This window comes from Clytia hemisphaerica, unplaced genomic scaffold (assembly GCF_902728285.1).
Source record: "Clytia hemisphaerica strain Z4C2 unplaced genomic scaffold, Clytia hemisphaerica genome assembly, whole genome shotgun sequence".
NCBI lineage: Eukaryota > Metazoa > Cnidaria > Hydrozoa > Leptothecata > Clytiidae > Clytia > Clytia hemisphaerica.
In genome coordinates, this window is record NW_027104602.1 from 326,500 (window position 1) to 344,518 (window position 18,019).

At 36.0% G+C, this 18,019-nt stretch overlaps 1 protein-coding gene across 1 annotated transcript; it reads right to left on the reverse strand.

Annotated features, from left to right (window-relative positions):
- Positions 1 to 2,332: 2,332 nt before the first annotated feature.
- Positions 2,333 to 15,795, reverse strand: LOC136824200 (fibrillin-3-like). The gene is made up of 13 exons (XM_067080377.1): positions 15,615 to 15,795; positions 14,967 to 15,123; positions 13,962 to 14,203; positions 13,000 to 13,128; positions 12,436 to 12,558; positions 11,293 to 11,520; positions 8,745 to 8,834; positions 7,972 to 8,139; positions 7,299 to 7,508; positions 6,410 to 6,709; positions 5,306 to 5,584; positions 3,490 to 3,747; positions 2,333 to 2,676 (listed from the first exon to the last, which is right to left on the reverse strand). The coding sequence occupies exons 1-13, from the start codon at positions 15,793 to 15,795 to the stop codon at positions 2,333 to 2,335; spliced, it is 2,709 nt and encodes a 902-aa protein (XP_066936478.1).
- Between the last annotated feature and the right edge of the window lie 2,224 nt (positions 15,796 to 18,019).

Sequence of the window (18,019 nt, forward strand, 5' to 3'; positions counted from 1 at the left end):
ATAATTGGGATTCTCGAAAATAGGTATTTTATGAAAGTACATTTATAAGAGGTTGTATAATAGTGAATTATTCAGTATTAAATTAAGTTTGGTGGCTCTAAGAGAGCCCAAAGTGCAACTTTTTGGGTTTTAAGGGGTATCCACTGGTATACTCAAACGATTTGGAAGGATAGTGCATATGGTCAAACCTGACAGGAAAAGTACTGCAACAACACCACAAAGCCAGGCTTATCTCCCCACACTCTTGTATCATAGCGTGGTACCCAATTCCCATACACATGGGATAGGTTGACCTGGGTGAAGGTACATTAACTTGCGAAGTGAATTCGAACCCCAACCTCCTGTACGGAAGTCAAAACTACACTAGCCGTGAAAAATGATAACATTAAACGCCTGTATTAATTTAAAATACACAGCTGCTTTTAGCGTTGTAACCTTTCAGCTTTAAATCTACCACATGCCAAAATATCGTCAATAAGGACTAGTATAAAAAGGGCCAATAAGAAAATCATGTTTTATATTTAGTAAAACAAGTCATAGAAGAAAAAATATCTCAAAAATATTATCATATTTCAAAAATAATTGACCAGTCTATAAAAACATTTTGAATGATTGTTTAAACCGTAGGCGTGCCATTTAAAAGTAAATCGAATTCAAAAACCATTATTTGAATATTAAGGGTCATTATCAGTGAGCGGTGCGGCAGATCTAATTACGGCATATGTTTCCAGAAAAAGTTTGAATTATTTCGAAATGGTAATAATCTGTAGTCTCATTGGCTTTCTATGTGGCGGCTTAATATTGTCATTTTTCGGCAAAGCTCAAACAGCAGCCTAATTTCTGGAATTGGGTACTTAATTATATCATATAGACTAGAGTCATTTTATATTGCACAATAAAGTTTTGTTTCGCGAATACTTCTGTTCTTACAATTAAAATTGGATTATGAATTATTTCTTCCCAAAAATTTTCTTACTCGTCATTAGGATGAGAAAATTACTTTAATTGACTTTTTAACGGAAAACAAGGTTGAGCTTTACACGTTTTTTAGAACAAACTATATAAGAACATAAGGCTTCGATGGCCAAAATATTAAGAACAAGTTAAGAACATTTTAAGGCTTTGCAGACTTTAGAACACCGAATTTCATAGGAAAATGGACAAAAATTCTCAAAAATGGCGAAAATAAGAGCATGTTAAGGGCATTTTTAGGCTTAAAAGTAAAAAAGTTAAGAACATCCCAAGGCTTCAAAACTTTTGGATGTTCTTATAAAAAGCGTGTACCCTTTCTACCCCTCTTCAAGGTTTTGTAGGAGTTGCAAATACTGTTTTTTATTTACTATTTGTTGGTTTAGAAGAATCTTAAATTATACACTCCTGATGATAAATAGGGTTACTGTTCGTTTCGAAAAAAAAGATTCCTGAACCTTTCAAAAAAAAAACACCCCTGTGTCACAGACCCGCTGGGACCCCAGCCCCACTGGAAAATTTGGCCAAAATTTCGTCCCCAGTACTAAAAATACCCCAAAATTTCAGCCCCACTAGGAAATTGACTTTGATTACATCCCCATTCAAACTCCATTGTAAAAACTTGTACTCCAAAACCATCCCCACTGGATTTTTTAAGCTTGGAACAATAAAATCTCTATCCCAAATGGGATTACAATGGAAAATTTCATCCCCGCTGTGGGAAAAAGTTTTACCGGGGCTGTGAGACAGGGGATTAAAAAAGTAGGCATCTATAGAAAAATGTTGTTCGTGTGAAGTTTAAACAGAATGCACCTAGGTTGGTGAGGGATCAGAGATCAGAGTAAAGCTGCTTTCATGTCCGATAAGACAGCTCCGAAAGCTCGGTTGGTGATATTTACAGCAAAAGCGATACGAAAACCAAGTATACACTATACTAGTCCGACAATCCCTAGTCCGGCTACAAATCAGTTCATAATGGAATCAACGTGGGAGTATGTCCGAAAAAAGTCCCATGATCAAGATGTCGAAAACCATTCACATCGTATCATCGTATCAATGTTAAGTATAGACGATAAAGGTATGCTGTTTGCCAGCTAAGAAGAGACGATCAACCACAGATTAATAAAGCCCGAAGGGCTAGATGTCAAACTTTAGCTGAAAAGTGTGCCGAGGTTAGGTAGGAAATCCTACCTAGGTCACGTGATAATACAATAGAATTTCAGTACTTGACTAATAAAAGCTTCGCAGATTTTCGAAAACAATAGCAGCAATATTTTTTGCGATATTAATTTTATTTTTTGCTTGTAAGAGCTGAAATCTAGCGCGACATCTAGCCCTTCGGACTTTACAGAAATCTGTACGATCAACTAGTAGTATTTTGTGCTCTTGGAAATTGATGATTTCTGATTGCTTCTTCATCATAAAGAGAGAAACGATGTTTCAGAATGTCAAACATATCTTCCGTTTTATAATTGACTGAAGCTGTCGATGGTTTACGGTTAAAATGACCATTAAACATCGATGTTAAACTCCTGAATCGACCACCGGTTGGTTTCCTCATCTTTGGATCAACTTTACTGGATCTTTTGTGACATTTGAGACCGAATTTCTTGTGGATAAAGCATATCAAAGTGAAAACAAGCATTAAAGCAAATAATGCCATGATGAATGATGTTACTCCCATTGCTGAACCACTTGATTCGTTACCTGTGAAAAACAATAAAGATTTCAGGTCCACTTATCTTTATAAATTAAAATGGCCAAAAAGTGGGCAGTCTCAAAAAATGTATTGCTCTATTTTTATGTCAAAGAAAATATTTTAATTGCCAAATTTCTGCCCATTTTTTGCCTGCTCTAACAGTTAGACTAGACAACAGAATAGGCCAGCTGTCTACTAGAGCTATAACACCTGTTATCGATCTCAACTGGGTCGAGTTTACAGAGAGGAATGACAGAAAAATGCCTTTGTCTATGTAAAATCATCAATGCAATGAAAGTCTCCTTCATAATTTCAGGGTTGAGGTGCATACATGAGTTTTGTTTGTACCTTACTTGACCAAAAAATAACAAATTAGCTAGCTCCAGAAAATTCTGAGTTCTATGCCACAGTGAACATTCAATGCATTGATTTTTATTCAAATTATTAATAGACCCAATTGCAGCAAAAAGGTAGTGCCCACCCAGAACCCAAAAATCAAAATTTTTGAAAAATGCAAAAATATATTCATCCAAGGAACAAGTGATCCAAATCCGACCATTTTGAAGTCCGCCGGCTGCCTTAAAGTTTTGTGACAGACTGACAAACACATGGACACACATTGTCAGTAGATTCTAGCTCAACTGAAGTTGAGAATGAATTATTGATATTGACATGACCGTAAATTTAAGACGGAAAAATCAACGCCAACCGGGCAAAGATATCCCCTGCGGAAAAGGAATTCGAAATTCATTTACTGGGTAACTATGCTACTAAGGAAAATTCTTGCAGACGATTTTCAATGACTAGTGGAGGATACAAACCTTTTAACTTTCCGGTAATTTGTTTCCCTTTAGGAGGATCAATATTTAATTCATTTTGTACGTCTATGGAAATACCATCTTTTTCAGAATCGACTGTTTCAGTTGTCTTCATAGGATACTTAGAACTTGTAACCAGTTCTGGTGAACAATATGAACCATTGCCAATGAATCCAATACTACAAACACATTTTGTTTCATATGTTTCTTTGTCTATGGAGCAGGTAGCGTTCTGGTGACATGCTGCACATCTTTGAGTAGCTGATGAAAATAAAAGTAAAATCTTTGGTATATTTTAATATTTGTGAAAATTTTACATCCCGCAAAGAAATCAAGAAAAAGAAGGCTTAAGCTAGCCTATACCACCCAATAAGTTATCCGAAGGCTAGAGCCGAATCTCCTTTGTAGGATTTGAAGCCACTTATTTCCTTTATAATTTGCGCACGCCCGTGTGGTTTTCATACAAACAGTGGATTGAAAATAGCTGGGCGGTAAATGCTGTTTACCTCCAACATTTGAAAGATGTAAAGCGTGAAAAAAGAAAGTGCTAAATTCAATCCGTTATCCGAAATACACGGCGCAAATCTTAAGCGTACAGTTTTTCTTTTTGGGAGGGTTGGAGATTATCGTCTCTAGCCTTCGGTTTAAGACTCAATGGTATCACGAAAAATACGGGAACTATTTTGACTGCAAAGTAGAACTAGGGATATGTGTAAGTGTTTTATTTAAATTGGACACTTTAGCTTAGGTCTAAATGGTGGTAACAGAAACGTTTCCATAAAATCTTTGAAAAAGGTTATAGTCGTGTGTAGAAAAATCTTTGGAAAGTAATACTAATAGGGGATTGCCGGTGCAGATTCTTTTGCATCTCTTGGCTCTTCTGATCAGTTTGATAATTAGGGTTAAACAAATTTTTTTAATAAGAACAAACTATATAAGAACACAAGGCTTCGACAGCCAAAATCTTAAGAACAAGTTAAGAACACTTTAAGGCTTTGCGAACACCGAGTTCATAGGAAAATGGACAAAAGTACTCTTAAAATGGCGAAAATAAGAACATGTTAAGAACATTTTTAGGCTTAAAACTCTAAAAGTTGAGAACATCTCAAGGCTTCAAAAATTTTGGATGTTCTTATAAAAAAACGTGTAAATCACAAAGCATTCTTTGTTAGCCTTGTGACGGGTATGTAATGGGTGTGAGAAAGGTGAGAACAAACAAGCTATTTGTCCATCAGAAATATGTGTTTTTTACTGATTTTGTTTATGATTAACAAAACAGAAGAAACAATTGACAAACCAGATGCATGTTAGCATGGCACACAACATAAAAGTATTTTGTTTACGTCTTGGTTATTAAAATTCTCACAATGTCAATTTTAAAGGAAATGGGAAATATTGCTTTCTCACTGCATGGGCACTGCACCATCCCAGAGTTCTTATTCGACTGCTTTAAAGGAGAGACATTTTTCTCAAACAATTACAGTAAAAACATTATTAAGTTATCCTTATCACACCCCTTCTCACAGACCCACTGGGGCCCCTGCCCACCGGAAAAATTGGTCAATTATGCTAAAAAATTTGTCCCCGCTGAAAATAATCAGGTAAGCAAATCCTCACTGCAGAATGTTGTGCTATTTTTTCCATCCCCACTGAACTTTTTGGCTAGAAAACAATGAAACTCAAATTCCCAAAATTTGCCATATCTAACCTGGATATGCTTATAAGTGCAATGCTCATAAAGAAAAAATGTATGTTTATTGCGAATGTGAGATTTTAGTCCCACAAAGTTCGTCTGAGATGTGTTTGTAGTCCAACTCACCTGCAACAGAGCGATTCTGAATGGTTCTTAACAGATCCTCTATTTGTTCTTGTTCTTCTGTTCGTAGTTTTTGCTCTTGTTGTTCAAACATCTTCTTGACATGTTCGTCAATAAAATCTGCAATCAGGCTCCAAGCAACAGTACTACTTTTGACAAGTTTGCATTGAATACCATCACCATGGAAACCAGAATCACAGAAACACTTGTAAGAACCAAACGCGTTTACACAGGTTGCGTTTTGATGACATTTGCTTTCACCGGTTACGCATTCATTTTTATCTGGAAAAGAAAATAGTCAGGTATTATTACAACGAATTTTAAAGCTATTCAACATTGAGCTGTGTTTGAAAAGCCAGATTTGATACATTTCTTAAATTACTTCGTAACAGTGAGAGCAGGCGCCGCAGCAGACCTGTTTAAGGCGATCTAGAAGGACTAATCTTCCAAAAATTCCGCCCGTCGGCGCCAACCGGTGGCGCCTGTAACGGCTATATTTGTAAAGCCCGAATTGCTAGATAGGCAACTTTAAGCATTCTCCAGCAAAAAAAGCAGTGAAGCAAAAATTTGACTTTTTAAATTTCGTGCCGATGGATAGGATCTAGCATTTTAATTTTTTTCGGAGCATGAGATCAAAAAAGGTAGGCAGCAAACGCTATTTCACATCTCTCAAACCAGTGAAATTGCTTGTTGTTCCGTGATTTCTTCGGTAGGAAATCCTACTAAATCTTGCTTCACTTTTCGATAAAGGTTTTCGGGCTTTACAGATCTGTGAGTATACCTAAAGAGTATATAAATACTTCATCATGAGAACTTTCCAAAAGAAAAAGGTTGCTCACCGGGATTCGGCAATAGATGGCATTGGAAACTATATGAGTATCAAAAATCTTTCATAATAAACTTTTTTGTTAGATGATAAGCAGTTTCGAATGTAAGTTAACAACCTTCGGCACTCTCAAGTAAGCTAACAGAGAGTTTATGTATGGTACTTTTCCAACGACAGAGATGTTTAGTTTTTCATTTGTCTAGATCCTGGCATACTACATTCTTACCGCCCTCGATTTCCAGGCATTTCAGTCAGATACATCGAATTTTCTAATATCTAACCTTGACAAAATCCATTTTTCATTTCAAACCCAGAATAACAATGACATGTATACGATCCTACGGTATTGATGCATTTCCCGAAAAAACAATGGTGTAGATTCACATCTAAACATTCGTTTAAATCTTGGCAAAATGTTCCATTGCTTTTATACCCAGATTTGCATTGACATTTAAAACTTCCGATTGTATTGAGACATTCTGCGTTTGGATGACAAGAGGATGGTGATTCTAAACATTCATTTTTATCGAAGCATATTTCACCGTTCCCTGTGAACCCTTGTTGACATTTACAGCTGTAACCTAAAAAATGATAAAAAATAGATTTTGGATAGGACTGAAATACTGATCCAATTAAAGTCATTTAACACCCGAGAGTAGCATAATAACGACCGGTGAAGAAGGGTGGATACATATAATGTAAACTCTCTTCTCCTCCAATACTAAAGTATCGAATACCGGTATTTTGTTGGTCAATAACGAAACAACTAATTCTAAAAATTTCTGGAACCACCCAAAATAGTGAAGAGAACAAAAACGTACTCCAGAACCCAACATATTCTACTTTTTGGGTTGTTTCCGATAGGAATATCAGGAATCTTGAGATGAATAACGAGTGAGTGAATTGGCTATTCCAGAAAAAATTTTTACCCGCTATGTTGAGGAGGTCTTTTTACCTCCCTGGATTTTTTCCCAATTTAGGACCTGGTTGGATTTTTTTCTTATTCTTTTTAACCACCCTGGACTTTTGACCTCGTTTTACTGACCACCCTGGATATTTACAGTTGAAAAAGCCAGACCCCCTGAATTTTTTATCATGCAGAACACCCTGGACGTCACATCTCCTCAACATATGGGGTACATACTATTTCTGTAATAGCCCAATACTAACCTCCAATATTATCAACACATTCAGCATTCGGATGACATTTATTGTTTCCAAGCTGGCATTCATTTACATTGTCACATTTAAAACCATCACCAGTAAACCCTTCATGGCATTTGCAAGAATATGAACCGAAATTGTTGGTGCATGTTGCATTCTGGTGACACTGGTTAGTTGACGAACATTCATTGATATCGATGCATGTGGTGTCATTAGCTGTATAGACGAAACATTACAAATATTACATATTTTCAAAATAGGAAGCTTTCTGAGTTCGGTCAATTCTCCTGTTTCCACACTCTAGGGAATATTATATTTTCTTGAGTTTTCAAGGAGTGAAATTATCATTTTCATTAACAGAATTTTTGATGAATATTCTCTTTCCGGGAGTTCGATAAACGGGACCCTTCGTGGGTTTCATTTTTGAATTTTCACCGAAATGTGAAAAATGACCTTGAATTTGATTCAAAATGCAGCCTACAGTGGCTGATTTTTTAATTATGTAGTTTGGGAACCTCGTTCAGCTTTTGTTAGGGTTTTCCATTAGATATGTACAAAAAATATTGGCAAACGAATTTTCATTGAATCTCCACCATAACATCTAACGAAGCCATTTAAAAAACGTCATGTGTCAGCTTAGAGCATTCTTCCAACACATGATAAAAACAAAAAAACTTACCAGTTTTTATAAAGCCATTCCTACATTGGCATGTATAAGAACCGATGTTGTTGACACAATTAGAATGTTGATGACAATTATGAGTTGTTGGAGAATAACATTCATTGAAATCAAAACATTTTCTTCCATTCCCGTAGAAACCTTTCTGACAATAACATTGATAGGAGCCTGAAGAAAAAGTTATTATTTGAATCTTTAACGCTTGGAACTAGGATCGAAGAAGCAAAACCTAAAAATTACTAATATTTTGTTAACACCCTTGTACGATGAAAGTACTATCCGATAGAGATCGTCCAATCAAAGCGAGGGCAAGAACAGTTTGCACTCTACTACTTATTGCGGGAAATAGAAATAAAAGAGATTCTAAAATTAATGCTCTGAAAACCTTTTTTCTGAACTTTGACGAGATTTCTGTATCATTTATTGTCATAGGCACTAAACTTTACTTCGATTCGCTATAACAGTCTAGATTTATACATTGTGATACTCACCACTCACGGTAGACAGAAATACCCGCTGGTACCCCCAGCCACACTGGAAAATTTGGCAAATATTTTGCACCCGGTGGGAAAATACCCTGGAAATTTAGTCACACTGAGAAATTGACTTTGATTTCATTCCCACTCAAAATTCAATGTTTAAAATATGCACTCCAACACCACCCCCACTGGATTTTGGAACAATAGAATTTCTATCCCCATCGGGATTTCAAGAGGAATTTTTATCCCAACTCTGGAAAAAATTCCACCAGGGCTGTGAGACAGGGGTGTTACCTTCAGTATTCAAACAAAGAGCATTTTGATGACAATTATTCATCGAGTTGTTGCTGCATTCATTGAGATCTCCACATTGGTATCCATCACCTAGAAAGGAGAAAACCCGATACAGTTTGTTGTGACATAATTAAAGCCCAAAGGAGCTAGGGATAAAACTCTTGGATGGTCACTTATTTCCTATCCTAAATGCGCATTGATATCCATCACCTAGTAAGGAGAAAATAAACAAATACAGTTCGTTGTACTTTATATACAAGAGTGTATTTCGCGTATAACATAGCTTAGTACGTCAATGAATTTAGAAATTTTTGTAGATATCAGGTCTAATTCGTTGTGGCATACTTTAATCCCGTTACTTTTCGCACAGAAAATGATACAATATCTGCTAGCTGAGTATAAAGTGTTGTCTATTAAGTTCAAAGCCCTGAAGGAGCTAGAGATGAAACTTTTAAATGGAAAATGAGGTCACTTATTTACCATCGGAAACGTGTGTGAAATCAAAGAAAGCGCTAGATTCAATCCACTATTCTAAGTGCTGAATAAATCTTAAGGCTTCGCTTTTTTTGCTTGGGAATGGTTGGAGATTCCAATCTACCCCTTCCAGTTTTAAACTGCATGGTGTTACTAATCAATCCTCTTCATTCTTAAAATGATACAACATCTGCTAGCTGAGTATAAAGTGTTGTCTATTAAGTTCAAAGCCCTGAAGGAGCTAGAGATGAAACTTTTAAATGGAAAATGAGGTCACTTATTTTCCATCGAAAATGTGCGTGAAATCAAAGAAAGCGCTAGATTCAATCAGTGATTCTAAGTGAAGGGTAAATACACCCTGTCTCACAAGCCCCGGTGGATCTATTTCCCGCAAGCGGAGATAAAGATTTCTTACTGAAATCCCAATCGGGATGAAAAGTCTATTGTACCAAGGTTAAAAAATCCAGCAGGACGGTTTTGGAGTGCAACATTTAATTTCAAATGGGGGTGAAATTAAAGAAATTTTCTCAGCGGGGCTAAAATTCTAGGGTATTTTCCCCACCGGGGACGGAATTTCTACCAAATTTTCTAACTAAATAGTGTTACCAAATAATCATGTTATTCTTTCTCCCATGCTCCTCGCTAATATGGGTGCAAAAGATAACGTTGGATCGGTTTACAGAATTGACTAAATCACGTCATTGGATAGCGATTACGCCACGATTACGTTATCAAAAGGATTTTTTATTCCGTTTTTTGAGTGAGTTACACTATAAGTCTTTTCGAAAGCCTGTCTTCAGGTGTTTTGATTCATATTCGATTTTTTCGCTACTATGAGGACTTAAAAAGCTTAAAGTGACGTCAAACAATCGAATATTCAGAGCCCGAAAACCTTACCCTGAGTATCAGAGGTCAAGTTTTCAAAGAGAAAATATTAATTATCGAATTTATTCGAGCTGTGATACTCACGGTACGAAAACCTGGGCTCCAAACATTCGAAAAAATCGTAAAGTGGAACAGACGTGCGTTACTGTGTAAGAAAAAAAGCTGTGATGTATAGGCTAATCTTTCGTAAAAGTAAGCTTATAACTTCACCTTGGTATCTGGGGGGGGTTACCATTGTTCATTGAGCATTACAATTTTTTTTATAAGAACGTCAAAGGTTTTCGAAACCTTCAGATTTTCTTATCTTTTTTAGTTTTAACCTTTCCGCCCCGAAAGACGTATCTGATACGTTCGCCATACGTTCCGAAAGACGTATCTGATACGTTTTTAAGGTGACCTTTATATTTGGTCGGATTACGCCCCAACCGTCAGAGGTACGGTAAAACCGATTAAAAAATCGGAATCAGCGTGAAATTTCCGATAAGAAACAATCGGGGTTTGTTTTGGTATGACGCAACATTTTTCAAAAATAGAAATGGTAGACCAAGCTGTGTTGCGTGATTTTGGAGGAGGCAGAAAGTTAGCTATGAAAGTAAGGGTTTATAAAAGTGTTTTAGAGTTTAATTTGGCTTTTCAAAAGTATGGAATTGTATTACCTAACTATAAAGAAACCTTCTAAAAAAGTTTTTTTTTTTAAAAAAGTAAGTGTTTTTATCAATTTTTCAGTTCTCTATAATTTTTTGAAGTTTTGCACCAAAAAATGACTTTGTCGCGACATTGTTTTTTCATATACCTTTTGTCTGGCTTCATAATTTCTGTCCAAAATTGTTTGAAGTACTCAGTTAAACATATTTAGAAAGGGGAAAGGTAGGGCTTTCCAAAAATATAAGGGTTTTTTTCTGAAGTTAATTTTTCAAAAAGTTATAACGGTTATCGTGAAAATTGTATTTTCATCAAAAAACGTTGCGCGCAGACGGGCTGAAGATATAAAAATGTTGCGCGCTGGAAAGGTTAAGCCTAAATATGCTCTTAAAACGTTTTAAGTATTTTGTGATCATTTTTTACGATTTTCTAAAAAATTGTGGTGTTTTAGAGTCCAAAAGGCTAAAAATGCTCTAGATTTGTCCTTAATATAAGCTGTTTATTCTTATACAATTGTTCTTATAAAAAGACATGTTCTGCCCAATACCTGAATATCCCTTTTGGCAGAAACACATGTAAGATCCAATAGTGTTTTCACACTTCGCCTTTGCATGACATCTATTGAGGTCTGGGTCCGAACATTCATCGACATCTTTGCACGTGTTTTCACACTTCTGGTAACCAGAGTTGCAAAAACAATCGAATGATCCAATAAGGTTGACACATGTCGAATTCGTAGGGCAATGAGCAACCTCAGCTTTGCATTCATCAAAATCTATGGTCAAATGATCAAAGAAAAACTAGCAATACAACACCCCTGTCTCACAGCCCCGGTGGAACTTTTTTCCTCAGTGGGGATAAAACTTCCTATTGAAATCCCGATGGGGATAGAAATTATATTGTTCCAAAGTTAAAAAATCCAGTGGGGATGGTTTTGGAGTGCAATTTTTAAAACATCGGATTTCGAGTGGGGAAGAAATCAAACTCAATTCCCCAGTGGGTCTGTGACACAGGGGTGTAATACAGTTGACGCTCTTTTATTCGGCGTTCTACTATTCGACACGCTCCACTATGCAATAATATTGAAAGTCGACGTCAACTAGAAACTCTCATGAACGATGTTCTACTATTCGATGCAGTCATATCCCTTGTTCGATGAAAATCCGATTCCCTTGAAAACCGAATAAAAGAGTGTCAGATGTACTTAAATCACTCACATACTGGGTGTACCCAGAAAAAGTATAAAGGTTTGATAGCTAACTGTGTCCGAAATAATGTGAACTTTTAACCCTTTAAGTACAAATTACGAGTATACTAGACATGGGCTATGTAGGAGGACGAAGCCCTCCTGTAATGTCCAGTTTGAGTTAGAAATCGTCATTTTTTGTCTAACTCGTAGAAATTGGATTGGGTTTCATGGTCAAGCAAAAAAAATCAAAAGTGAGTCTTTCCAGCAAGATTTTGAGCCAAAAAGTCAACGAGTGATCCAAGAACCTCCTAAATTGGTCCTGCATTACTTGATTCTGTCCTCTAGCGAATTAGTTTGAAGTTTTACTATTGGGCACCGTTCTATCATTCAGGCAGGTCCGCGCAGAAGGAAGACATACATTCGCTCGAACGTGTCCCCACACCATTTATAAATTCTAAGAAAGACGAAAACGTGTGAAACTCATGAACTATCCACACTTACCTTCACAAATCGTTCCATTCCCAATGAACCCATCTTTGCAAGAACATTGATAATGTTCATGAGTATCGATACAAGTCGCATTCGCATGACAAGTGTGTAAATTAAGTTTGCATTCGTTGATTTCTGAGAGGAATAAAAAATGAAATCAATTGTCTTATATAATCGATAATCTTGCTGTTGAACGAAATAGAAAATTGTGGCTATTATCCCCGTCAAATTTCGTTAATTTCAGGCCCGTTGGAAGCGGGGAGACTGGGGAGACTTCAGCCTCCCAACTTTTGAGCAAATGAGGTTTCTTTCTCAAATTTCTAGCGAATTTCATTTCATTTTGAGCCTTCAGCCTCCCCACCTTTACGGCTGTTCCACCGGGCCTGAACTTTAAGGTTTAAAGAAAATTTAAAGTGTTTGGCCTGGTTCCAAAAGCTGTCAATAAATTAAATAAAAAATCGGTAAAATTGTCAAAAATTGTCAAGCTTAATTTTAGGGCCAAATTGTTAAAAGAGGTTCAAACCAGGCGTCTATTTCGTGAAAAGAAATACATTCCAAAACACATGCTCGACTTGCCATTAATCTTGCAACTTTCACCATTTCCAATATATCCTTGTTTGCATTGACATGAGGAATTTTCGTCATCTAATATGCATAGTGCTTTTTCGTGACATTTAGTATAATTTTCACCACAAATAAATTCATCTAAAATACACAAGTGAAAATGGAAATCGTGGTGGAAATGTACAATGTTCATGTCAGCATCTATGGTTGACAGCAATGAAGTATGTATAAGCCCGAAGGGCTAGAAGTCAATCTCTTTGGTAGGATTTGAAGCCAACAAATCCTACCAAAGTTGCGCGGCCTTGAGCGGCTCGCCTGGTTTTTACACAAATGACAGATTGAAACTAAAATTTACCGCTAAATTTCGAAAAAAATATCAATTGTAAACAAAGGAATTGCTAGATTAAATCTGTCGTCAAAAATGCGGCGCATTTTTTAAGGCTTCACTTTTTCTTGCCTGAGAAAGGTTAGAGATTGAACTCTAGCCCTTCGGGCTTTAAACTCAATGGTTGACAGCCTTTCAAGGGCACTGGACCGACCCGGTGTAATGGCTTGATTGATTGGCTAAAAATAATCCCCAAAAAGGACATTGACTTTGCACATCCATTGGCATTTAATTTGTGAAACTGCACAATGGAGAAAACATCATCTACCTTGCTCGATGAAGGGAGAAGAATGTCTCTAAACGTAGCCAAACGTAAATCTCGTGCTCCAAGCCACGAAAGACTTTCAATATGGAATTTCACTGGGTCAATGAACTCAAACTTATCTAGATTTATTCATTGACAAAAGATTACTCATCGTGTCACAATATCAAATAACTAAATGTTTACTGGCATTGCGTATTTCGACGACCAACATGCATAATTTGGCCCAAAATTAAGTCCCCGTGAAATCTTAAAATTTTGCGGATAAGTTCAACCGCTAAATTTAATCCCCGCAAAAATTTATCCCATTAAAGTAATTTACCTTACCATATTTTGATTGGACCAAGTAAACGTATTGGCTTTTATCCTCTCCGGTGCAATCTAAATCACTTGTATCTTGGCAATTCCCATATTTACTATCAAAACAAATAGATCGTCGATTGGTTGGCTCCTTTAGAAATGCAGTGAGTCTTTGGCGATCCTTCGTACCATAACATTCACCGTAAAATGTGATCGAGATTGCGATGAATTCTTGCTCCATTGCTTTCTTGTAGCAGTGACAGAGTAAACTGTAAAATAAATTGATGTAAATTAGTCTAGAGCTAGACTACTAATTAACATCAGTTTTACTCAAAAACTTCTTTAAATTAGTCTAGAGCTAGACTACTAATTAACATCAGTTTTACTCAAAAACTTCTTTTACAGTAGTAGAAAAAACCTACGAGTGTTTGAATTAGTGTCACTATTTCAACTTCCCGTACGGCTTTTTTTCTTCTTTTTGACTTTGAGGCAGGATTGCTCCTACGTTTTGTGTTAAAAGAATAGTTGTCTGGAAATCGAGACTAGATCTACTTGGAAACCACATGACTAGTCAGGGTCATAAATACTGTGGTTTTTAGGATGTTTATATCTTGAAAACGTTTTGAAGGGACTAGAATAGGGATAATCAAATAAGTCTGGATATGTGCTAAATTCCAAGCAAATTAACAAATCTTGCATGTCTGTCCAGTTCTCCAGGTATTGAAAGATTTTCGAGCTAGACTCATATTCACAAGATCAAAATAACCAGGTGGCTAGACTGCCACTATTATGAGTATGAGTGAGTGTAGTTCTAGTTCAATTCAATAATTCAGTCTAGAACAATATCGGAGCTTCGATAAAAGCAAAACAAATCATGGATCTCACGTTGAATAATAGTGGTAAGATCAAAACTTTAAATATTGCTTGACCTAAGGACAAAAGCTAAAGAAAATATTTGTGAGTTTTGCTTAGGACCTTGGAAGAAATCTGCAGTTTGATTATCCTTATTTTTTGTTCCATAATTCACAGTACCTTCTCAAGTGTTTCGGATAATCTCCCCATTCTAAAGTGGTGCCAGTATATGATGGATTGGTGTGATCGCGGTTGTTGGCTAGTTGAATGTTGAATATTGAAGTATCTTTTTTGAGACAACCAAGCTTCTTCGTTGGTAGTTCACATGTAGAGATATCTGAGAATATAAAAAGAGTGAAGATACATGAATGAATAATAATAATAATAATAACAATAATAACGATGCTTTACAAGTTCGCAGGCCACCGTGCAAGCACATGGGCCTCTATGAACCGCTCTTTTTCAACAATTTTCTTAAGATAGAGTTTTTTCCTAGGGCTCCCCCTGACTTTGAATTTAAAGTTTGCGTCCTTTATTGAAGTATTCATTTCTTGGGCTTTCATACACCACTCTTTGATTGTCTTCCTTTCACTTTTCGTAAGATCTTCTGTCACCCGGAAGGGCAATTTTTCTCCTTTAGTGATTGCTCTTATTTTTGTCTTCTTCGTTTGTAAATCGGACTTTCATTGGTCAATAGCGTTTTTCATCTTCCTTTTCCTTCGAAAATTTTCAGATTCTTTGAGTTTCTTCAATCCTTAAATTCATTTAGATATTCTTTGTCGTAGATTTTGGTTGACTCCTTTGAATCTTCAGTGGATTCGTCAACACCATGAAGAATTAGCAGATTGCATGCCGTGGATCGAATCTGTCGTTCCTCCTGTTTTTCCCTTCGCAGTACGTTTTCTATGTTCTTCTCAATTTGCCTCGACGCGACTGCTGCGTATATTTGTGATCTATTTTGTCCTTTCTTCTCAATGATGTCTTCCATCTTCTTTTCGATCGTTGCCATTCTGGTCTCAAAGCTATCCTTTATTTCGCTGATCATTGTATTAACGTCTTTGGACTTTAGTTGAGTGATTTCTACGTCCTGGGCTTTCATTATATTTTCGCAAGCTTTTATCTCCTTTCGGAATCCTGAAACTGTTGATGTTTCACATGAATTGACCCGTTCCAATAGATCAGGAGTGATCACGACACAATTTTGACAAATAAAAGCTCTCGATTTGTATGTTAGACATAACTGGATTTGATAGACGGGGAGCTTTGAAAAAATGTAGTGTACGATTCGATTGCACTTTTTACATTCAAGTGTGTCATTGGATCTTCCTTCTTCACTTGTAACACATTCAGATGGGCTGCAAAGGTCGTAAATTGATGCTGAATTCGGTTGTTTTCGTAGATTTTCCTGAATTTTCTCCACCATATTTACATCTTTTAACAACACATCCGTTCAGTGAATGATTCTGAAATATTCAGCTGTTCCTCTCAGAGTTTATGTATCGGAGGATATCGAGGGCGACGGTAAGTGAAATCGATACAAAACAAAGTCGATAGTTGTCTATATCGCCTTTTCTCACCTAAACAGACGACGGTGTTTTTACCGTCGTCGAGCAAAGTGGACGGTGATTTTGGAGACATGTTAACTTCCCTGGTCAAAAATCTTTCAAAGATCTTTCAAGAACTTTAATGATCTTCAAAGATCATTAAAGCTAAAGATTCTTCAAAGATCTTTTTAAGATTCTTTCATGTTTCTTTAAAGATCTTCATCTTAAAAAGATCTTTAAAGAAACTTTTATATTCTTTATAAGATTCGGAATATGATTTAATTTCTAAGAATCTTTAAAGATCTTTTACAGAATCTTTAAAGATCTTTGAAAGTTTCTGTAAAGATCTTTCAAAGTTTCTTTGAATATCTTTCAAAGTTTCTGTGAAGATTTTCTCGATTCTGGTTAAAAAATTATACGAGTGGATACTTGAAAAATTCACGTGGAAAACCCCCATTGCAGCAAAACACTGGTAAAAATATAAAAATTTCAACTAGTTTCCAATTTACGAAACTTTCACATTTCAACTAGTTTCCAGATTTCAAAATTTTTACAACGAGTTTCCTATAATTTCCAACATACGGAAATCTTACACTTGAAGTTTCAAAAGGAAATTTTTGGAAACTATTGGAAACTTTTTAATTTTGACAAACGAAGGTTTATATACACGGATTAATAATTACAATCAATTATAATCAATGTTGTAAAAAGGTAAAAGAATTATAAAAGTTGGTCGAGAACCCGGTTTACACGGCGCGCTTTATCAATTTGCCGTACGACTTGCTTGAGCTCTCAGCAGACTTAGAAATTTTTGAGAAAAATTAAAGGGTGTCGATCGAGGGCGCTTATACCGACTGCAGAGTACCGCCCGTTATCAAGATTCCAAAACTCGTCCCAGTTTCCCTTTCATTCTCTGGCTTGGCGCCAAACAAGATGGCGATGGTTGATGCATATCTCTTGAAATGAAGGGAAGAATCACACAGTTAAGTACAAGTTTTTTGTCTGTTTAGAGCAATTCTCTTTGTCCATGTTCTGTTTAATCCTATTTCTTTGAAGTAATATTTTAATACAGTAGAAACGTCTTGGTCTATATAGAAAATACTGGTGTCCTGTCTCTAGTGATTTATTTTTCTGAAGTTTATTTTCTATACATTTGATTTTAACTCGCTTTCAACACACAGGGTACAAGTTGAGCTGAAAAAACAAAAATTTCTTTCAACAGGTTTCTTTAAACAATAAAGCTTGGGTTTCAAGTGAATAAATTTTTGAGTAAAAATGTAATTTTCATTGTTTATAACTGTATAAGTCAGATGATGATGGCTAGTATATATTAGGGTTTACGACGAATGAATTTGTGGAATAAAGAATTGATTTTAAACCACTTAGTCAGATACGTGTAAGTTTTAATTTTTCTCTGGGTCTACACATTTGTTGTGTATGTGGCATCTTTTGATAAAACTTGAGACCTGTTTTCATAAAAAACTTTACTAATGGCTAGTTTATGAGTTTACGACAAATGAATTTGTGGAATAAAGAATTGATTTTAAACCGCTTAGTCAGATACGTGTAAGTTTTAATTGTTCTCTGGGTCTACACATTTGTTGTGTATGTGGCATCTTTTGATGAAACTTGAGACCTGCTTTCATAAAAAACTTTACATATGGCTAGTTTATGAGTTTTACAACAAAT